The sequence below is a fragment of the Lontra canadensis genome, unplaced genomic scaffold, assembly GCF_010015895.1.
Source record: "Lontra canadensis isolate GAN:19392208 unplaced genomic scaffold, GSC_riverotter_1.0 scaffold159, whole genome shotgun sequence".
Classification (NCBI taxonomy): Eukaryota; Metazoa; Chordata; class Mammalia; order Carnivora; family Mustelidae; genus Lontra; species Lontra canadensis.
In genome coordinates this window covers 1,019,807-1,043,381 of record NW_022631153.1, presented here as the reverse complement: position 1 = coordinate 1,043,381, position 23,575 = coordinate 1,019,807, and the positions used below count along the sequence as shown (strand labels likewise).

The 23,575-nt window shown below is 39.4% G+C and overlaps 1 protein-coding gene across 5 annotated transcripts in view; it reads left to right on the top strand.

Annotated features, from left to right (window-relative positions):
* Window positions 1-23,575, top strand: part of MTUS1 (microtubule associated scaffold protein 1) — a 161,182-nt gene that overhangs the window by 106,940 nt on the left and 30,667 nt on the right. For 4 of the 5 annotated variants that reach the window (XM_032844948.1, XM_032844947.1, XM_032844946.1 and 1 more), the window contains one exon: window positions 20,633-20,847. In XM_032844948.1, the coding sequence (XP_032700839.1) occupies window positions 20,633-20,847 (215 nt within the window). Of the gene's footprint in view, window positions 1-3,516; window positions 3,964-20,632; window positions 20,848-23,575 lie in introns of those variants that run through there. The other variant, XM_032844950.1, reaches the window with a different exon arrangement.

Here is a 23,575-nt window from a genome sequence, read left to right as displayed (position 1 = left end):
CATAAAAACGAAAATATGGCAGTCGTGCTGTGTTAGGGACAGTACGGAGGTCAATCTTAAGATGGGTACACTTGGTGTTCGAGTTCTAGGGAAGATTGGACAGAGATGCTTGGATCCCTAGTTTGAATATTAATCCTCTGCAGATTCTTCATGATCGTCAGTAGTAAACACATCCGTCCTAGTGTAGTTGTATTTCCTGGCATCTAAGCAGCCCTGCACAGTGCATGCTTGAATCATATCTAGAATCATGACATCACTGTGCTCTAAATTGACTCTGATTAACTACCTGTGCATGTACATGCATGCGTGCACATGTGCACACACACACACACACACACACACTCTCTCTCTCTCTCTCTCTCTTCCACACAGACTGCAGTGGAATCTGTGGTTCTCTTGAATGTACTAGGATGCTATAGCATATTGACCTTCCAAACACTTACATCTTCCATATCACATCTTTTTTTTGTTTGTATATTAAACCTTACTAAAGACTTTGCACAATTTTTATTTTTTATGTGTGTCATTAATAGAAGCTCCACTTAATTCTGTACCCTTATTATAAAGCTAATCTGTCACTTCAACTTACTTAAAAGTCTATTTTTTTGGACTCTGTGTTCCTTTTTTTTTTTTTTTTAAATGGGAAAATAGAGAAACTTACGGCAAAGAAATTGAAAATCCTGCCTACTCCAATTCTCATCATCACTGACATTTTTGTATACTTGCTCAGTGTTTTTTCTTGTTCTTTAAAGTTGAAATCCTATGATACATAGTTTTATTTTTAAAGAATTTATTAGAGCAGAGAGAGAGAGCATGCGCATGAGCCAGGGCGGGGCATGGAGGGGACTGAGGGAGAAGCGGACTCCCCATGGATGACTGAGGACCCTGGGATCATGATCTGAGCCAAAGGCAAACGCTTAAGTGACTGAGTCACCCAGGTGCCCCTATCCATATAATTCTAAATCATGGTTTTGTTTTCCCACTTGACATCCAAGCACAAGCTTTGCTGCTCCTCATAAAAACTCCTCTTATTCCTAAATTTTTTTTAAAGATTTTATTTATTTATTTGACAGATAGAGACCAGAAGTGGGCAGAGAGGCAGGCAGGGAGAGAGAGAGGGGGAAGCAGGCTCCTGCGAGTAGAGAGCCTGATGTGGGGCTTGATCCCAGGACCCTGAGATCATGACCTGAGCCGAAGGCAGAGGCTTTAACCCACTGAGCCACCCAGGCGCCCCTCTTATTCCTAATTTTTATAATTGTAGTAACATTGTTCTTAGGTAACAAAAGTTCCTTTAAGTTTTGTTTTTTGTTTTTTTTTGTTTGTTTTTTTGTTTGTTTGTTTGTTTGTTTTTTACTGTCCTTGGTCATCTTTAGATATTCTCTTCACTTAAGACTTTGTATAATGACAAAGATGGGCACTTCTCTTTAGGGTTTCTCCTATATTTGGAGGAACTTAAGAAACTATGCTGGTACCCAAGTGATTACTGACCAAATAAGTAATCAAAAGAAACTTTTGGAGCCAATTTAAAAGTCCATGCTTCCGTGTCCACCCCTATCCAAAGTTTGTGTCATAAAAATCGTTGTAACTCCCCACTAACCACTCATTCGGTTATTTAAAAAAGTGAATACATGTGAGTATTTAGGGGAGTATCTGGCACCCAGATTCTGAGAGTCGGTGGTTACTCTTCATGAAAAGGCTCACTTGCGCTAGCTTGCCACCAGGGGGCAGACTGTGTTGGGAAAGCCGTGAAAACCCAGCTGGAGCCGTGGTGTCTTTTATCTAGTACACCTTCTTTTGTGTGTGCACGCGTACGTGTACCTGACTGCGCAAACAAGGAGTACTCTCCCGACTTCTGACTTTCTGACTAGCACTTTTTATTCTTAGAGTTCCTCGTTCTGCTGTTTAAAGAGATCATTCGAGCGATGTTTACTTCTAATATATGTGGTATAACTTCGTGTAGTTAAAGTGAAAATTTTAATGAATGTGGTGGGTTGGTGGCATGTTGCTGATTTCTTCTTTTGGTTAATCTAGGCTAAAAGATTTCCCTTCTAACCAGTTTAGCCTGGAGTTTGCTATTACTTCACAAGCAAAAACAAACAAACAAACAAAAACCCCAAACAAACAAAAAAACAACAAAAAAACCCTGCATGACAGCTGAAATGGGATGGTATATCAGGTCTGTTTTTAACAGCAATATTTAGTTTGATTCTATTTATGATTGTAATGTTGATTGATATTTCAGTTGTTCCAAGGTTTTTATGGGGGGAGGGGTGGCAGGAGGAGAGGCGATTGTGGCATATTCATATGCAGAATCTGGAAAAAGGGTGATTGTTTAGTAATAAACTGTGATAAAGTGGAAAGGCAACATCTCATTGTAGCTTTTCTTTAATTCCTTGGTTATTGGTGATTGTGTTGCCATGGGTGTGGTGTGTTTTCAAGATCCATCCTGTATCAACAAGTTGTACCTTTCCCACAGCTAACCCTTGATAGATAATTGGGTTTGTGTCTCTTATTGACAGCTTCTAAGATGGTAGGCTCCAGGTTTGAGGAAGAGGAAGAACGAATTATTTGGAATGTCTTTCCTGCCCAGCTCCTTCTGTCTTCACACCCTAAATGCTCTGTAGACTTTCTAAAACAGTAGCTGTGCCCTGCACATTTTGATAGCATTTATTAGGGTTATTTACAGCTACCAGTTTCTACATTTATTTCTAAGTCTTGTTTTCTTAGGAAATCTTGGAAACAAGCTGAGATCCTTTTCTGCACATTGTTTTCTTTTTTAAATGAAAAAAAGGGTTTTTAGGTTGTTCCTGATTATTAGTATTACTTTTGCTTAAGTGAGCATATCAATGGCATAATTTTCTTACATCCATAACTTCATCTTCCTTTAGTTTTTCTCATCGTATTTTAATGTATTTTTATAAACTATTCTATCTAGATAAACATTTAACAGCAAAACAGATCCAAACTTGTTCCTAGTCTCAAAACATTACTATGAGAGACCATCTGATTTTCCATAAATACAACTGATTAAGCAGTAAACATCGTCTTGAAAATGTGGCCTGATTAATTTTATTCCTCTGGAACTATTATATTTCATCTGGTAGGGAGATTGCCAAACATGACTATTAAAGTTGAGCTTTAACCTTTTATCAACCTGTCATTAATAGAAGTTTTATTAAAAACTGTATCTGGGAACATCTATTACTTGAAGCCATTTAAAAAAATAAGCGTATCCAAAGTATCAGGTTTATATATAGATTTATATACAAAATATTTGAAAAAATGCCCCGTGTTATCAGTGTGAATAAATTAAAATTTTAAAAATCAGAATATAGATGAGTGAAAAAGGAGTCTTAATTTTCTCCTAATTCCTAAATAAGGATTTAGTAATCAAAGTAATTTCCCTTAGCAATCTTTCAAGTAGTGAGAGAATCCGTGACATTATTGGTTGTTATATAAAGCTCCTAAGACCACCCACTTTCTCCTCCCCTTTACCATCTCGGATGAAAACCATAACAGCCCCTAAGCATGTACAGTGTGATGTAATTCGGAGACTGCTTACTGCTGGATCTGCGAACAGGAGATTTTAGTCAGAGGAAGGGTATTGTTTTGGCAACATCTGGAAGTGAAAGCGGAAGCCAGGAACACTTGGATAGCTCTGGGCTTTTTTTTTTTTTTTTTTTTTCTTTTGTGTATGTGCGATGGAATGACATTTGCTATGTAGGCATGTTTTCTCCTGCTGTTTTTTCTTGGCTTTGAAGAGTACTGAGTTTACAAAGACAGTATGTGATAGTCCCTGGAAGCTCCTTCTTCTGTGAGATCTTTTCACCTGTTCTGAAGACATGTTGTTGTCTCCCAAATTCTCCTTATCCACCATTCATGTACGACTGACTGCCAAAGGACTGCTTCGAAACCTCCGACTTCCTTCAGGGTTTAGGAAAAGCACTGTCATTTTCCATACAGGTTTGTCTTGCATAAATCTCTGTTGAGTGGTTCATGGGGGACTTGATTGATTAACTTGCAGCTGCTTATCAGAAATTTTCTAAGGAGATAGGCACTTGAGGAAAGAAGGCTGACAGAACAAGGCTTTCTTCGTAGAAATAGGCATCTTGCCCTTAACATTTCAATGTATGAGCATCTGATACTTTGATTCTGTATAAGCAGGTGTGTGTGTGTGTGTGTGTGTGTGTGTTGTTTATAGAGAGCAGAATTGTTGCCTTGGTGCTCTCTTTTCTGATGCGAACAAGATCTGTGAAAATCAACAGCTGTTAAATTTACATTTTCCTTCAGATGATTTTGGAAACGGGGCATGTGTGAATTAATATTTCTCCTAAAAGGAGGAGATGAAGTGAGAAGGTTTCTATAGTTTTCATTTTGTACTTTCTCACTGAGATTGTGATAGGTTAGTTTAACATGCTGAACGATTTCTAAGCTATTTACAAAATATTTCCTAAATTATTTCCAAATTAAACATCCTGGTAGTTGTGGAGCAGTAATAAGTGAGGCACAAAAACTAAACAAAACTCAAGTTTTCCCAGCTTCCTAGTGAAACTATTTGCAGTCACAAAAGCCTGCCTTTGATATTTATGCTCGTATCTGCTTTTATGCTCTGTGCCTGAGACAAATAAATGTCGTGTGTTTCAGGCATCTGTGAACCTGCTTGCTCACTTTTAGAGGATTTAGTTAATGGCCTCACATTGTTCATTTTCTTCCCGATAATAATTGCAGTTATGGTAAATTATGTTGGTTTTATTCTGTAAAAACAGGTGTGTTTTTATATTTGATTCTGGCTGGTGAGTGTTGACTGTAATAAGACGGAGTATGTAAACAGATTTTTTTTTCTTATTTCTTACTCTTGTCAGCTCTGATGTGTCTTGTTTTCCAACAGATTTTTTTTTCTTATTTCTTACTCTTGTCAGCTCTGATGTGTCTTGTTTTCCATCTCTGTCCCTAGCGATTTTTTTTTCCAGCAGACTGTTTTTAGTTTTCCCAGAGGCATCTCCCTTCCCTGTGGGATAGCTCTCATTTTTTCCAGCACCTTCTCCTCATGTTTCATAACTCCCCTTGACCTGTCACTGAAGTCTGCCAACCTCTCCCTCAGCCTGAGCTGGCAGCTGAAGGTAAATGAGTTGTTAGGAGGCAGAACAGTGGCTCTCTCTCCCAGCCTAAATGCCTCTGTCATTTTCTTTTTTTTTAAAGGTGAAGAAACAAAAGGGTGTCTTGTATTTGCAAAAATCTGTATGATCTAAAATAGCTTTTAACTTAAAAATCTGTGCTCCAAGAAAAAGAGAAAGTCAAACTGTACAGAGGTTTTGCAATTCCAAGTGACCTGTGTCTTGCTGGGGCTCCCTGCCCTGTCTCTGGAGGCCACCACTGTCCTGGGTGCTTGCAAAGCCTTCCAGTAACTTGCTCATCATATGTAAGCCTATGTGGATTTTTTTTTTTAAAGATTTTATTTATTTATTTGACAGAGATCACAAGTAGGCAGAGAGGCAGGCAGAGAGAGAGAGGAGAAAGCAGGCTCCCTGCGGAGCAGAGAGCCCAATGTGGGGCTCAATCCCACAACCCTGGGATCATGACCTGAGCTGAAGGCAGAGGCTTTAACCCACTGAGCCACCCAGGCACCCCCCCATGTGGATTTTTATAGACTCTTTGGTTATACAGAAATTGAAGCACATATACGTATGGATATATATGTATACACACACACGTATATATATACACACACACTCTTCTATAGCTTGCTATTTAGAGTTAATGTATCTTGGATTTTCATGTCAACACGTGTTTGTCTCCCTCTGCTTTTTAATCGTCATGGGCGCCATGATCTTTTTAACCAGTCTTCTTCTAGCGAACATTTTAGGTCATTTATTGTATTTTCATGGAGCAGATAAATTTCCAAGCAGATTAAGCAAAAGATAAAAGGCTTTTATTATCAGACTTTGACTAATAGTTGCTCTTTTAGGTACCTTTTGTTTTTGGAATTTCTGTAGAAACACTTGGCAACATTCGTTTGGCTGCAGTGACATTCATGGAGCCTGAGTGCACTTAGCCGTGCCCTAGTTTACCTTCTTCTACACCAGGAAGTCAGAGGTCCAGAGAAGAGGATTAACATGCCCAAGGGCACACGGGCAGAAATGGGATCAAAACCTGGCCCCTCTGTTTAGAACTCTTGGCTTCTAGATTTTCTCGGCTGTGACTTCTGCTGTAATTGTGTTAGAGCTGGTGAATAGTAGTAGTGAAATAAGAGGTTTTTCCTATGTGGGAAGCATTTAAAAATTATGTAAAGAACGTAATTCTACTTAACCTCAGTAAGAATCTTTTGTGAGCTTATCCCATATTATATAACTTAAAGATCTGAGACATTTCTCAGTGAAATGGATATTGAAGTCCCTGCATGGATTCTTATGGGCTATAAGCTGTGACTCATGTTTGGATTCTTAATAAAGTGGGTGCTCTTGGCCTTGGTTGCCAAATTGGCATTGTGCTGACCTGGATTCTAGAACCAGAGTAGTGGCTGAGTATAAAAACAAAGAGAGATTTCAAAGGATGGAGTCTCAGATTCTTCGAACCAATTAGTCCTGGATAAATGATGAAGAACCATGATTCAGCTGTGACTGATGTTATAGGACAGGATAAAGGAAAAACATCGTGTCAGTATTAACTGAATTTGAGTGATAAGGAGAGGATGAGTTTAGATAAGATGAATTTTCAGGTGTCATACATCCAGGATTTTTTAAACTATACCCAGAAAAATTCATAGCATTTGAGGTTAAAGGGACCTCAGAAATCATCTCATCTGACTCCTTTATTTTGTAGCTCTGTGTGAGTGACCAAGGTCATCCCTTGGTTCCTAGCAGAACTAAGGCTACAACCTCAGGCTCTTGGAATCCATATCTAGTGCATGTAACTCTTGATCTCAGAGTTGTGAGTTCAAGTCCCACGTTGGGTGTAGAGAATAACTTAAATAAAAAGTTTGAAAAAAATTGATTAGGGGTGCCTGGGTGGCTCAGTGGGTTAAGCCTCTGCCTTCGGCTCAAGTCATGATCTCAGGGTCATGGGATCGAGTCCCGCATCGGGCTCTCTGCTCAGCGGGGAGCCTGCTTCCTCCTGTCTCTCTCTCTCTGCCTGCCTCTCTGCCTACTTGTCATCTCTGTCAAATAAAATAAGATCTTTTTTTAAAAATTGTTTAAAGTAAGCTCTATGACCAGCATGGGCTTGAACTCAAGACTGTGAGATCAGAAGTCACATGCTGTACTGACCGAGCCAGCCAGCCCTCCACTTTCCCCTCTTTCCAGACTGTCTTTCACATTGCAGGATTCATTCAGTCATTTCACAAGTGAGTATCTATTAGACATGGACCATGTGCCAGGTTCAATGCTGGATGCTGAAAATAAAACCAAGACTAAGTCACACATAACTCCTTCCTTCTCACAGTCCATAGTTAAACAGAACATCAAGTGATTATGGTAGAACTTGGGCTAGACACCCAGGGAAGCTCCTAGCAGGTGAAGCTAACTTTATCTAGGCCTTCCAGAAGAAGTGCCGGTTTAGCTGGAATCTCAGGATATGTGGAGTTAGCCAAGAATCAGAAAGTGTTCCAGACAGAGAAAATAGCCTGGGAAAGCCTGCAGCTAGGGAGAGGATGGCTCCTTCAAGGAAACAAAAGAATTTTAATATGCCTGAGCATAGAAGGTAGACAGAGATGTGCTAGCAAGAAGGAGGTGATCACAGGGACCCAAGCAGACCGGGGTCCCTTTCATTGGCCCCCTATATAAGGAGGCACTGTGTGCTCCAGTATGTCGTTCTTGGGTGCACCCATTCACAGAATGTGTTGTCTAATCCAAGATGTCATGGCCTCTATAAATCGGGTCAAGCCAAGAGAAAGTGAATTTGTCAGCATCTGAGTGATGTTGCTGGATGTCCAGCACAGACCAACCTCTCCACGTCAGAAAAGTGCTAATCTTCTACACAGTCCAGAGGTGATTTCACTGGCTTGCCAAAACGCTGGCAATAGCCTCTTTTGCCAAAATAGCCCACTCTGTTTCAGAATTTTGCCTCTGCATGTGGGTTCTAACTTTATAATGAGTCATGGAAGGAAAAGAATCTTCTTAGTAGAAATATTCCTGACCACCAGTTTTATTAGAATTGTTTTCCTTTGGAGTTGGAGATACCTGTATTAATTAAAATGAAAAGTGCAATTTTGAACCTCAGAAAGTTAAATATATTTTTTTGATTGAAGTGAAGGCAATTCGTTGCACTTAGATTTGTTTTCACAGACCTAGTGAGATTAAAAGCAGTTATTATAGGGGTGCCTGGATGGCTCAGTGGTTTTAGCATCTACCTCTTGATTTCCATTCAGGTCGTGATCTCAGGGTGGTGATACCCAATGCAAAGTCCTCTTCCCTCCTGGGTGTGGAGCCTGCTTAAAATTCTATCTTTGCATCTCTCCCCCTCTCTAAAAAATAAATAAAAGCAATTATTATAGCAAAGAGGAGGGGTGTAGTACATATATATTGAGGAGGAGCAGAAATAACTGTTTTTAGGGTGGGGGCAGAGGGAGAGGGAGAGAGAATGTCAAGCAGACTCCCCATTGAGCGTAGAGCAGAGTCAGGCTCTATCTTAGAGCTCCGAGATATTGACATCATGACCAGAGCGCTCCGGAGGAGGGGCCGCAGTATTATTAATAGAACAAGATATTTCATTGACCTAAAGCCGCACTAAAGAGAGCCATTTTGACTATTCAGTAAGAACAGGGCAGAATATGAATAAAATTGTTTGGTTAGAAGGCAACCATCAAATTATATTCGCTATTCATTTTTGAGACTGTCAAGAATTGCTTTTAGCTGCAATTTAAGACAGCTTAACCAAGAAGAAACTTATTTCACCTAACTTGTTTGTTTCACCTAAAATGTTGTTCAGTGGTTCAACAATGTCAGGATCAACATCTCTATTTTCTTGGCTCCCTCCTCGTGACTGTTGCCTCCTGATCTCACCATTGCTCCTCCAGGCAGGAAAAAAAAAAAAAAAGGGGTGGGTGGGTGGTGCCAACTCAAAAAGCTTACATCTCATTGGCTAACTTGCAGTCACATGGTTAGCTACCTGCAAGGGAGGCTAGGGAATTGAATGACTTCTCTAGTCTCCAGGGCGTGCAGATACCAGAGAGAGTTTTTCGATAGTATCTGACCCAGAGAGGGTCAAACCCTTAATTCTCAAAAGCTGATATTAGCTGCTTATAAATAAGGGGAGTAGATCCTTTAACAAGTCTGATCTTGCAACAGAGGTTGATACTTTTTTTCTCTTTCATGACATGTATGGGTTTTGGTAATGATTACCTATTTTGTAATTATTTCAATTAAACACTTCGAAGTCTCTTTGGACATAATTTGATTTTGATGTTAAATGAAGTAATTTTCAGTGACAATATATTGAGAAAGAATGTCTCAACTTGACATATGGCTTTTATGTATTTAAAATGTGTTAACAAAAGGCTAATATTTTCATTCGTACAGTTGTGGTAGGTATTGCCAAGGTGACACTAAATAAACTTGAATTTCTCTTGTGTTTCTCTCTCACATTATAAACTGCAGAAGTCAATGAAGCTATTTTAAAAAGTTTCAGAAGAGGTGCCTGGGTGGCTCAGTTGGTTAAGTGCCTGCCTTCAGTTCGGGTAGTGATCTCAGGGTCCTGGGATCAGGTCCTGCCTTGGGCTCCCTGCTCAGTGGGGAGTCTGCTTCTCCCTCTCCCCTTGGTCCCCCCTGACCTGCTTATGCTGTGTCTCTCCCTGTCAAATAAATAAATAAAATCTTTTTTTAATGGTTTTTTTTAAAAAGAAAGCTTCCATGAAAAAACAGACTAGAACTTGTATGTAAAAAGTTAAAGATTCAATCATTTGTAGATTACAAAAGACATCAAAGGGACCAAATTCAAGAATAACAGATGAGAGACTTAGCCTTCCACCACTCCCTTGTTCCTATACTGTGAATCCACATTCTTTTGGCTTCCTTGAAAGCAGGCTTGAAGATCTTGCTGGCCTTTTGCCACACTGATAAGCACTTACTGAGAACTGATGTTGTGGATGGCGTTCAGCTGGAAATGTTTGTCATAGATCCATACTCCACTCCCGTAGTAGCTGTGGCAGTCTTTGAGCTACAGCTTTGCTATGATGCTAAAAAGTGCTGTTCTGTAGTCAGAGTGGTCTACTTAAGAAGGCAGTGATGTGCTAAATCAATTTTCACTCATAATAGGTAATGTTTTGATGAGTTCTTTTTAAGGATTTTATTTATTTGTCAGAGAGCACAAGTGGGAGAGCTACAGAAGCAGAGGGAGAAACAGACTTCCCAATGAGCAGACAGCCAGGTGCGGGACTCGATCCCAGGAGCCTGGGATCATGACCTGAGCGGAAGGCAGAAGCTTAACTGACTGAGCCGCCTGGGCATTCCATGTTTTGATAAGTTTTTAAAAGTTAGCTGTAACTCACAAGTTTCACATAGCTGAAGTTTTTACTACACAAAGTTGTGTTTTAATGTAGGAATCTGTTTTCTCCCAAACGTGGGAAGTACATCATATATTACAGTTTGGAGTTGGAGTCAAGATAGGAAGCATAGCAGTGTCTTTCACCAGGAGCAACTAGAGGGCTACGGCAAGAAAATTTAGTAACTATGTAATCAGAACAATTGAAATATTCTGATTGAGTTTTGGTTAATCAAGAACCAACCTATAAATAAAACAATACAGATTTTAATACTTTGTGTTAGCTCTAAAGCATGTTTTAGAGCTAAAAATGTTTCATTAAAAGTATATGCTTATTATTTATTAGGTAAAAGGACATCAGATGTGGTTTTAAATGTTTCCAACATTGAACATCATTTTCCTGTATTTGTCTTAAGTGATAGGTCGAGTTATTTTAGCCTGTGTTATTTTTATAAATAGCAATTATCCAGCTCTTAGGAAAACTAGGACTAATAGAGCTTTCTTTTGGGTGAGAGACTTGTCTTTTTCCCTTTGTTCCCTGGTGACCTGAGTTGGAGGCCTGGTCTCTTCAATTTCTTTTTCTTAACTGGTTAGTACTTTGAGAATAAACTTCTCTTTTCTGTGGTTTGTGTCATAGAAGTTTCTAATGCTGATTGTTTTAATTGGCTATTTTTTGTTTCAGCTGTAATATACTCTGTGGTCTTTAATACACATTTTTGACCCACTTTGGCACATTTGGGCACATTCCCCACCCCCCCAGCCCCCACGTTCAGGTCTTTTGCGTGCATGTGCTTGGGTTCAGCTGTGCTGTTTTCCTGGGTCTCCTATGTGGCAACATGGGTTTGCAACAACACAGATGCAGTGGTTCAGGACGCTATCTGCGGCCGTGAGTGAGCCCTGACCCACAGGGGATGGCCTCACAGACACAGTGGTGACCTCACATGAGCTGGCTAGCTCAAGACGTAAAAGCCACAGAAGAGATAGCATTCAGAAATCCCAGGCTAGCAAATGTGCTTGAGGTAGGCACTGCGAAGGGAAGGGCCTTGTAGAATTTTTGGACTTATTTTGGAATAAGTTCCAAGTGGTGACAAAATGTTATTCTCAGTGCTGTATTCTTCTCTGTGTTAAATAAAAAAGGCACCTTGGGGGGTGTATGTCACAATTGCTGAAATCCAAAGAACCGGTTAGTATAAGCAGGCTTTGGGATGTCAAGCAGTTCTTTAGCTACCTCTTGATTTGGGTAAGTCAAAATGATCATTCAGACAAAAAAAGACATCCACATGAAGGCTAGAATTTAATCTTTTAGGTAATTTGTTTAATAATAAGAGGGGAAAAGCCCATAGCAGTGACTGCTGTCTTGAGAAACAGCTTCTCATTCACATTGGTGGGAACTTGGTGGATATGTATGTTATCCCTTTCCTTGTGTTCTGAAAAGTCCTATCCAATTTGCTCATATATAGTGAGTATAACAAGAGATACTTGTTTCCTGTTTAAGTTGATTTTTCCTCTATTTTTTGATGAAATTCCACTGTACCTGATGAAATTTTGCTGTTAGATGATTACAATTAAGATATTTACATTCAGTATCTTCAGAATTGTTAACGCTACAGGATGAAAATTGTATGACTTGCAGATTTTTTGCTCTGTTTCATTTGTATACTCTTTTAGTCCTGAAATTCATAAACTTACCTTTAAGGTGAACCTCTAGATTATTTAGAGAATCAGTGAATCGAGGGAGGTTAGTGTCTTCTTGAAAGTATTTCTGGATGTAATGAATTTGTTTTCTTTGTAGTTTGTAGTCCATTTTAAGAACATGAGAAATTTGCTTATTTTCTGCTAGGTGCATGTAAAATGGTTAAGGTCAAGTTTGGAGTTTTGATTTTTTTTGTTGCTGTTTTTATTTTTTGTTTGTTTTGGAGAAAAAAAATTATTCTGAAATGGGAGTTTTTAGTATGAATATACTTTCTATTTTGTAATCTACTTTTAAAATTCATTTTTTTTAAGATTTTATTTATTTGAGGGAGCATGCAAGTGAGAGAGCATAAAGGGCTGTGGGGGTGGGGGGCAGAAGCGGACTCCCCCCTGAGCAGGGAGCCTGACCAGGGCTCATTCCAGGACACTGCAATCATCAGCTGAGCTAAAGGCAGACACTTAACCAACTGAGCCACCCAGGTGCTCCGACTTTTAAAATGTACAGTAAAACCCTTTTACATGTAATACAAACCATTGTAAATAAATTCTGATTATATATGGTAATGACTAAATATTTCTTTTTTTTTTTTTTAAGATTTTATTTATTTATTTGACAGATGGAGATCACAAGTAGGCAGAGAGGCAGGCAGAGAGAGAGGAAGGGAAGCAGGCTGAGCAGAGAGCCCGATGTGGGGCTCGATCCCAGGACCCTGGGATCATGACCTGAGCCAAAGGCGAGGCTTAACCCACTGAGCCACCCAGGTGCCCCAGTGACTAAATATTTCTGACAAAATACAGTAATGCAAAATTTTAAATGTTGAGGTGTCTTAAAGTCTCACCCTCTACCCCAAAAAGAGTTAGCTCAGGTAATTTTAATAGTCTTCGTGTCACTTTCCTGGGCTTGAATGGTTTCATGTAAAGAAATGCCATACCTGCCTAGGCTAGAAAAAATTGTATGTGGCTTCTAAATTGATTACTATCTTTTAGAGTAAACAAATAATGAAAGGAACACTACAAATGTTTACATAAATTTAAGGTAATAATTGATGACCTGAATGACAAGTTAAACATCTTGGTGAGATGACACAGGTTACCATGGGTTTACTGTTCCACTGAGGCAAGTAGGAAGTGTGGGTTCATACTCGTGTGTTAGGGTCAGTATTCAGGACAGTAGAAGATAAAGAGCTGATTGCTTCTCAGGCAAAAGACACTGCAGGTGATTAAATTTGGAGAGTGTTACAGAGCAGGTGAGTTTAGAATGGACCCTTTTAGGAGCAGAAAGAGCTGTGTCAGAGAATGTCCTAATGCCTTCCTCACTGTGTCCCACACCAGATGCTTCCTCTCTCTCCGCCCTCACGCTCGTTCCCACGGGCTCATCTACTCATCTTGTGTTGTTTCCTAGCTGGAAACTCGTGACTCCTCCTGGGTTCCCCTTGATCCAACTGGTCACAAAGTCCCCCTCTTCTGCCTCGTAAACACACACACCATTTCCTCCCTGTTCTCACTGTTGCTGACCCATGGCTTCTCTTCCTGGGCCTTCCTCCTGACCTCCCTGGGCTCCTCTCCTCTCTTTTATGGTGCCCTCAGACCCCTGCTCTGCCACCTCCATGATAAAACCTTGTGTGGCACGTGTGTCAGCACCCTGATTATGCCTCAGCCCCCTCACTGTGCTTTAACCTCGGGAGTATCCAGGGCCCCCAGTCCCCTAGCGCCTCTGCTGGCCTTTGTTCCTTCTCTGTCTCCCAGATGTGCACATGGCCATGCAAACTCTGCCTCCTGAACCCTTATTCTGACTGCTCCGGATCTAGGTGTTTCTCCACCTGGACTCACCACACTCTGCATGTGGTTCAGTTAGCTAATTATCAAATCATATTGCCATTGCTGATGGCCTCTCCCTCTCAGATGCATGCAAGTTCCTTAAGAGCAGGGAGCAGTTTGTCAGAAGCACAGCCAATTGACATTGACTGAACAGTAGACATCTGGGCGATTGGTTATAACTGGGTCCTCCCTCTTATTAGAACATGTATTTCCCAATAATTTCCTTTTAATGCTTTGTTTTCATGGGATATCCCGGCATGAGCATCCATCAGCCAATGCCTAGAAAATGGACTGAAAGAACTTATGTAGAGATACGTGTCTCTATTAAGGGTTTTGGAGTACTGGGTCACACTAAGGCAGAACGAATGGTATCGGTTGTCTGTCCAACCCATTAGTTCATTACCTGTATTTTATTACCCCACACATATTAGTTTTCAGTGCAGATAAGGGGATTCTGTGTGAGCTGAACAGAAAGAGAAGTATACAAGGGAACCATGATTCACCCAAGACTCTGGCAGTCTTCATGCATGCCTGTCCAACAGCACCTTCTCTACATGCCTCCCCTCCCCCGCCCCAAGACACCGCGACGGGTCTTTCCATCACCCAGCAAAGTTACCATAGTAGATTTTCGAAAAATATTTGGTGAGCAAATGACTAGGTTAATAGGTATGCAAAAAAAAAACCTAGATATGTTAGTTACTAAACACAGTATATAGTTTTGCATTTTGTGGAAGCCAAGACAAACTATTCTTGAGGTCTTGTCTCTTACTTGACTTTGCTATTTGGAAAGCCAGCACATTCAATAAATGGTTTGTTTGGCCGTAAGATGGATGTGTCTCCAGGAGGCAGTGGGTTGGTCCATGTCTTAATGGTTGAATTGTTCTCGAAAAACCTTTTTGTCTTAACCTGGGAATCTGTGTGCCTGAGTGACTAGAGCCTGAAAAGGGGACCAATTCCTTTTTTACCCAACTACCTCCTCAGGATGATGATAAATAAGTTCATTAGGCTAGTTTGAAACTGTATTAAACTGAGGTTTTAGAGTAGAAGGAACAAAGATAACAAACAGTTGGTTTTCAAGTAAGCACATGACTTTGATTCATGACTTTTGTTTTCCTGAAGGAGGTTTCAATTTCATCAGGGTAACTCCCAGGACGATTGGATCAGACATGATATTGTTAATTATCTTGTTGACGAATGTCCAAATCAATGTAGAAGGAAAGACGCCATTTTAAGGGTTTCTGACTAAGTTGATTCTTCGAAATCACATGTCCTGTTAATGGGTCTAATAAATTCTTTTGTATTTTTATTATTTTTTATTTTATTTATTTTTTCATTGTGTTATGTTAGTCACCATACAATACATCATTAGTTTTTGATGCAGTGTTCCAAGATTCATTGCTTATGTACAACACCCGGTTGAATAGAGCTGCATTACCAAAACAGTTACGTGTTAAAAAGGGGGACACAGGGACAAGTTTGGTTCATATTTTAATTTCCTATAAATCATGGCTCCTGTAGAGTTTAAGGGAAACTGTGTTTTAGTTATGAAGTACCCTATTTATGAGCATTTTGGCTTTGACCATTGTTGGAGGTTTTTGCATCCTCTCTGATCTTCAATTGGGCCAGGAGTGAGGAGGGGGGAAAGATGTTAAAACTAGGTCATCAGCTACCATGTGGCACAATTTTGTCCTTAGGGAGCACAGTATATGGAGCAGAAGATTGAGGCCACAGCTTGATTTCCCAGCTCTAGGTAGAGGGCAGTCTGTTTGCTGATTTGCTCTTACGTTAAATTTTGAAGACCTGTGCTCTTAGAATACGTCAGTGTTTTGTTTCCTCCTTAAATCCGAATGTATTTTGAGTTGTCACATAGAAAAAACCTGTATTATTTAGATCTTCGTCTCTATTCCCCAAGGAAGAAACATGGATTAATTATATTTTTATGACTAAGTGTTAATGATTTAGGTGCCCAGAATTGTTTAACCACCTTTATTTTTTTTTAAAGGTTTTATTTATTTATTTGTCGGAGAGCTCATGCACACATAAGCGAGCTCGAGCACAAGCAGGGGGGAGCAGCAGGCAGAGGGAGAAGCAGGGAACCAGACCTCAGCACCCTGGGACCATGACCTGAGCTGAAGGCAATGCTTAACTGACTGAGCCACTCAGGCACCCCCAATTTAACCACCTTTAAAAAATATATACTCTTTAATTTTGAAAAGGTGGTATTTTTACACCATGATTAAAAAGTAAGGAGAATATATCAGAACATCTTATACCTCTCTGGTTCCTATTCTCTTTTTGAAAAGGTAAGCATTGTTAGTACTTGTGTGTGTATTATGAAATAATTTTGTTATGAATTTATAAGCAAAATAGAAAATGTGCTCTTATATTTTCATCATCACACAGCAGAGCATTCTGTCTACAGTCCTCTTTACTATGGTTTTCTCATTTACCACAGAGCGTGCCCTACTTCTGTTACAGCTGTGATATTTCACTATATGACTGTACCATAAATGTGTTTAACCAGTCTTCTATCTGGACATTTGGGTTGTGTTTTGATCTTGTCAAGTTTGCGGCGGGAGTCCTTCAGTTAACGTCATTGCAAGCCTGTGCTTCTCAGTAGGATAGATTCTTGCTGACCAGCTATGAATTCAACAGGTGATGCTAGCATGTGTCAGAGAAGGCTTATCACTAAGCTTTTATTGTTATTAAACGTCAGTTTGAGTGTATAAAGTTAGGCAGACAGACTTGACCTGAATTGTTTTTTAAATGTTTGCTTGAGATTCTTGGTGGGTTGCTTGGAAAACCCTCGTGATGTACAGGTTTGACAATTCCAGCCACTACCTGAGGCGGAGCAGTGTTGCATTCTAGAGGTGGCATTTGAGGTCTTCGTGGCTGGATCAGTAAGAGCTCACGCCCATTCGAGGGGTTCCCCGACTCTTGAAACGCCGGTCCTCCAGCGGTGACGAAAGCCTGAGAGAAGAGGCAGCTGTCATGTGGGCACTGGCTTTTAGTGGAGCACAGGTGCCGTCCCTCCCCCGATTCCCTGGCAAGAATTAGCACCTTAGCCCGGCAGCTGCAGGTGAGACAGTAACCAGGCAGCGCACAGACAAAAAGCAGCTAAGCACCAAGCACCTTGCACAACTGGGGTGCGGGCAGACTCCAGCGGTTGTTTTCCGGGGTGTACCTTAACAAAAACTACTTAACATTCATTCTAGAGTGATCTTCGCAGCATTCCTAATACAGTGTTGGGTCCTAGAGAGCTTTCTAAACTTCCAGAGAGTATACGAGTCCTGACACAGTTAACAGTTCCAAAATATGGAGAATAGGACCTTCATAGGCACAGATGACACTTTGTTACGAAAAGCTAAAGCAATCAAAATATAATAAAGGAAAGATACAGTCGCCAATCTCGCTTGTGGACGTTAAGTCATCCAAATCCTCAGCAGCAAACTGGGGAACAGCTTACACTGTCGGACTGACATATCTGAGAAAAATGAAGTTTGTTTTCGGGGGTGAGATGGGGTTGTCAAATGGGTGAACAGGGTCAGAAGGGACAAACTTCCCATTATAAAATAAGCAGGTCATGGGGATGTAACGTACAGCATAGGACTAGAGTTGATAATACTGTATTGTGTATTTGAAACTTGTTAAGAGAGGAGAACTTTAAAATTCTCATAAGAAAAAAAAAATAGGTAACCACGTGTGCTAACATGTTAACTAGACTATTAGGGTGATCATTCCCCAGTATATAAAAAAGTGAATCATTATGTTACACATCTGAAACTAATATAATATTGTCAGTTATACCTCAAAAAAATGGGGAGGGATTACATTTCAGATGATAAAAAAAGTTTTATAATTAAAGAAAAGAGTATGTCTTAGGAATTTGAAGCCACTGTGGCTTAGGAAGAGCCTTTTACAAAATGGATTAAATGAAATAGAAGCTACTGAAAACCATGATGGTTCAGAGGCCTAATATAGAATCAGCAAATCCAACCTATATTTCCTAAACACTTCAAAAATAGTATGGACAGATTCTTCACATGATGTAGATGTTTTATTGTAAAATCTATGTACACTGAGAAACATAGCTAATCTCACACCAAGAGAAAAATAAAGCTGTTTCCTTTAAAATAATGTTAGTGACAGAATTAACTATCTAATAAGGAAAAAAGATAAGCAATATCAAGTAATTAATCCAAACAATATTACGAGGAAATACTTTAAATATAGTAAATTGTAAAAATGTAATATGGTGAAAGAAATTTAGTTTATAAAGAAACCAAACATAATATGTAGCTATCGCTTAACTTTGGAATAAGAAATAATTTGAAAGAAAATATAGAATCTGGTGCTACAAAAGGAGTACCTGTATTTTGAACCTGAAGGTGGAAAAACAATGTTTAATAAATTAAATTTATCTCCATATGAGGTAATGTACTAGAACTTGACCAGTGAAATTCATTTGGAAGTCTCAGTAGGCAAGAATTTTAAAGAATGCTTTCTTCAAAAATGTTAGAATAAAATATTTACATCTCAGACTTTTTAAATAATTGTAATCTAACAGTTTTAAAACTCTGATATTTAATTAGCGTAGAAATTCTAGAGAGTCAAACATCGTTAAGGGATTCAAGGAATGATAAACTCAAAGCAGTCTAGCAGTAAATAAATGAATATTTCAGGAAGTATTGGTAGGACATACAGCAATTATGTCAGGAGAATGAATTTATATCTGCAGTATGTTACAGGAAATTCTAGATGGTCAAAGGGTTGAAAGCTGTTTTTGGCTGTTCTGTTACACAGGCCTGATAAGCATAAAGTAACATTTTACTACAATTACTGCATAAATGATTGTTGTTAGTTTTCTGTTACATCTCCACCCCATCTCCACTTTCCAAGGTGGGTCGTAGTGGTAGAGAATGGGTGTTGGAGGCCTCGGTTCTGAATTTGAATCTGTCCCATAGGTGCCATCTGTGCATGGGCAAAGTCCTTCCCACTCTGGAGCCTCGCTTTCCCTATGGAGAGTTACTAAGTGGGTGAAAGAGAGGAAAAGGGAGGATACTCCGTGAGCAGTAAAACACTATGTAATTATTATATGTTACATGAGAAATAGAGCTCCTAAGGACCTTTTAGGAAATGACATGAAATAAAGGAATACTAATTTCAGATACTTTGATAAACTGTAAAATATTTTTCATTAATTAGTTCACTAATATGTGAGTCTATAATAAAGTTCTCCTTTCAGGACTTTAATTACTATGACTATGAACTTGGTTGCTTTCTTCATCTGCTTTGGAAATGGTGGTTAGTGCTAAACAGTTTTTAATGATTACTAAGAAAGACTAATGGACAAATACTTTCCCCTTGAAGTCTTTTTGAAACATAGAAGATAGTTTAGTCGTTTTAGAACAGTGAATTATCAAGTATTAATGCAAATTTGAATTGTTGAACCATAGGAAATACCATAGAAAATGAGAGCCTCCACCCCTGCCTTTTTTCTAAAAAAATATATTGAGTGTTTTTTGTCATTGGTTCTTGGAGCACGAATACTGAGGTTTATTTATTCTCCTTCAAGAAATTACTCTGGTTTTCCTCCCCCTGAAAAATTAGAGAAAATAATTCCTATCTATAAAATTTTCTTAGGTTGGCTTGTTATCACAGAATGTGAATGTCGTAGGGAATGCCTCTGAAACAAGGGAACATTTTTTTTTTCTTAGTTTCTTGTATCTTTTTTTCAGATTTAGTTTTGTTTTGATTACTTGGCCTAATTATTTTGAGAAGCTTAGCAGCGTGTTTTGTGGTCTTCCAATTCCGTTTGATATTTAAAGTGACTGAGACATTTGGAGTAGTTCCAACACTGAACAGTTTTTCATTTAAAATAGAGTAATTCCCAGGACACCGTGGCATAGAAAGTGAATAATCACTTAGCAAAGCATCTTAGTTGGATTTGGAGCATTAGCATGAGCTTAAACAAAATACATAGGCCATTATTAGTACTTGGAGAGGGGAAAAACAATAAAGCTTGTGTTTCATAGAAAACAGAAAAGGGTAGTCAAGAGTATAGTCCTTTTAACAGTGAACTTAAGGGGCAAAATGTGAGTAGATTTTCAGTATATGTAATGATTTACTAGAGATTAGGAAATGACTCATCAGCAGTCTAAATCTTTGTAATGACCAGGCCATCAGCAGGAAAGGATGAGAAGTTTGTAGAAAATGCGTAGGAGGAGGGAAGGGCACTGAAAGTCCAATCACTTACATATTTCTCTCAGCGTATGTGATCGGAATATAGAGCCAGAAGACTTGTCATAGTCACGTTACTGTACCAATTTACCTAGAAAATTAGAAACTATGATGTGAATATTATTTTGCATATAATTCCCATGTTTCTGGATCGCTACATCTATTTGTTTCACATACGCAATTCTCTGCCCCGTGTAAATCTCTTCAAACTCAGAGCTAAAGATATTGTCCGTGTTTATAAATTCCAAACATCTAGATATTTGATTAATTCCTGCTCTGATCCATATGCTTTCCTTATATAAACATAGGTTAAATGCATTTCTGTGGCTTATCTAGTTGTTTTTGAACCCAGATGGTAGTGATTATAAAAAATCACATATTTTCCTGTGTATACTTATTCCTTTTACAGTTGAAAAGGGCAGGCAAAAGAATCCCAGAAGTTTGTGTATCCAGACACAGACATCTCCAGATGTGCTCTCCTCTGAAAAAACGCTTGAGTTGGCTCAATATAAAACAAAATGTGAAAACCAAAGTGGATTTATCCTACAGCTCAAGCAGCTTCTTTCCTGTGGTAATACCAAGTTTGAAGCATTAACAGTTGTGATTCAGCATCTACTCTCTGAGGTAAGGATGTCTGCCCTCTAACAGTCTTTCTCATTGAGGTGAGGGGGGCAGTAGGGGGGCAGTGTTCATGCTCTTGTCTTGGGAATACTTTCCGGTTGATGAATGGTACGAGCAGGTAGAATTCACCCAATTTGTCAACTTGCTTGATAACCAGAGTCACTCTTTAAAAATTTGGGATTGAAACATTTCTACTACTTTCTTTTTGTTTCCAGAATCACTTAGACCAACAATGGCATGAGATAATCGTTATATCCATCTCCAGCCTATATGAGCATTATCATTTTTGCACTGTATTTTTTTGTCTAACTGTACACAGCTTTCCATATCACCTTTAGTTTAATGCTTTGAAAAAAGAGATTGATTATATTTGTGGGTTAAAGAACACTTCTGAGGTAACTCACGGTATGGGTCTGGGGACTCTTGAGAATTTCCGTCCATTCCTAAAATAGTTTGTGGTATGACAGATGCAAAACAGATTTTCTTTGCTTCCTTATTCTTCCCTGACATTCTTAGAGGATGTTAGCTCAGGGACTAGTTAGAGTTCATTGAGAAGACCAAGTTTCTGGGAACGGATGCTACTGGCCTAGCAATAAAAACTGCAGGTGCCTAAGGGGGGAGCACTGGGATTATATTTGAGTTCTTTAGATATTTTTTTTTTAAGATTTATTTATTTGAGAGAGAGAGTGTGCACGTGCTTTAGCTGGGGAAAGAGGGAAAGAATCTCAAGCAGATCCCTGATGAGCAAGGAGCCCGACCCAAGGCTTGCTCTGTCTCGTGACCGTAAGATCGTGACCTAACCTGAAATCAGGAGTCAGTTGCTTAACCCACTGGGCTACCCAGGCTTTTAAAATATTTAAAATATTTTTTAATCACAGTCTAAAAGGATGGGTATCACATAACATCTCAAGAAAAAAACCGTTCCATTTGCTTATTCTGGAGTTCAGCTCAACCCAGCAAACCTATGTTCATTGCCTATAGAGCTATGGTGATATAGTTGCCAGCCTGGGGTAGGGGAGCGAAGCACTTGGTCAAGCCAGGCTCTTGGTCTGTGCCTTTGCAAGTTACCACGCTAATAGACAGTTAAGATCAATACTTGAACATTTTGCAACTTTGTCCAGAAACATTTTTTTTAAACATTTTATTTATTTATTTGACAGAGAGAGGTCACAAGTAGGCAGAGAGGCAGGCGGGGTGGTGGGGGGAAGCAGGCTCCCTGCTGAGCAGAGAGCCCGATGCGGGGCTCCATCCCAGGACCCTGAGATCATGACCTGAGCCGAAGGCAGAGGCTTTAACCCACTGAGCACCCAGGTGCCCCATTTACCTAGTTTTTATATACAGTAGTATATAGCCCTTCTGTTTCTCTTTAATATGTAAGGAAGGAATTGGAAAGCTGGCTTATTTAACCAAGTAAGCTAAATTGGAAACGACATATCAAATATCAAATGTCAGAAACAATTAGTTTGTCTATTTTGTGATAAACCAATTACTTTGTTTTACTATATCTAGCCTATATAGAACCCCTCATTCAACTCCTTTCTCTCCTTTCCCTCCCATGTGAGATGAGTCAAGTGCTGTGAGCCCTCATCCCACAGAGTTGCTCCCCCTTTTCCATTCATACTGATTCCAGCATTGTTTGGACTCTGGATAACTGTCCAATAGATTATGATAACTTCTTAATTAGTCTTTAGGCCTGCACTCTCTTCGCTATAATCTACTCCAAGCACTGCTAACAGATTCATCTTTCCAAAGCATTCCACTGTACTGATTAAAACCTTCAGTGGTTCTCCATTGTCTACAGCCTACCTGTCCAACATGGCAGCTACTAGCTTTATGAAGCTACCAAGTACTTAAAGTACAGTAAGGCTAAATTAAGATATGCAGACAAGCGTTAAAATATACGCATAGATTTCAAAGACAGTATGACAAAAGGGTGTAAGATACTTTGTGAATAATTTTGAAATGATATTGTGTTGGATATACTGGATTAAATAAAACACATTAAAATTTAATCTTACAAACTTTTAAGAAATGTGGCTACTAGGAAACTAAAATTACATACATGACTCACATTATACTTCCTCTGGATGACTCTGGGGTGTAACTTGAAATCTAAGACTATAATTTGGCACAAGCTGCCTTTTTAGCCTCACCTTTAGTGAGGTGGAGGGGAAGTAAGAGGGATATAATGTTTGTTGAATATTTAGGAAGTTCTAGACATTAAATGTTATCCAAAGACACCAGATGGAATTTACTAGGAAGAAAATGGAGGCATAGAGCTGTTAAGTAACTTGACTATCAGCAGACAGAGGAAGACCAGGACTTGCACCTGGGCCTAAGACACTAGGAACTCAAAATCACCTATGAACTTCCTATGCTTTTTCATCCTTTGTTCAAATACCATTACTGGGCTACTGCCCTTCTCCCTAATGTACCTACATGTTCAGCTCTTAGAGTAGCATCCCATCACTACCTACATGGGATTCACATGGATTCATGGATTCATTATACAAACAGCCAAGTAGAAAATGCAAGTTAAATAGATCAGGCAGGCCTGCTTTCCATGGTGAGGAAAGGCCCAGAAGTGGATGTGGGATGAAAGACCCATATCTGTTCTTCCTTTGGTTCCTAAATCCTTTGTGTGGCACGAACCTTCCGCAGTCTGCATGCTCCTGGGGTTTCAAGATACTCTTTTCCCACACAGCTTCACCCGCAAACACAAACCAAATAC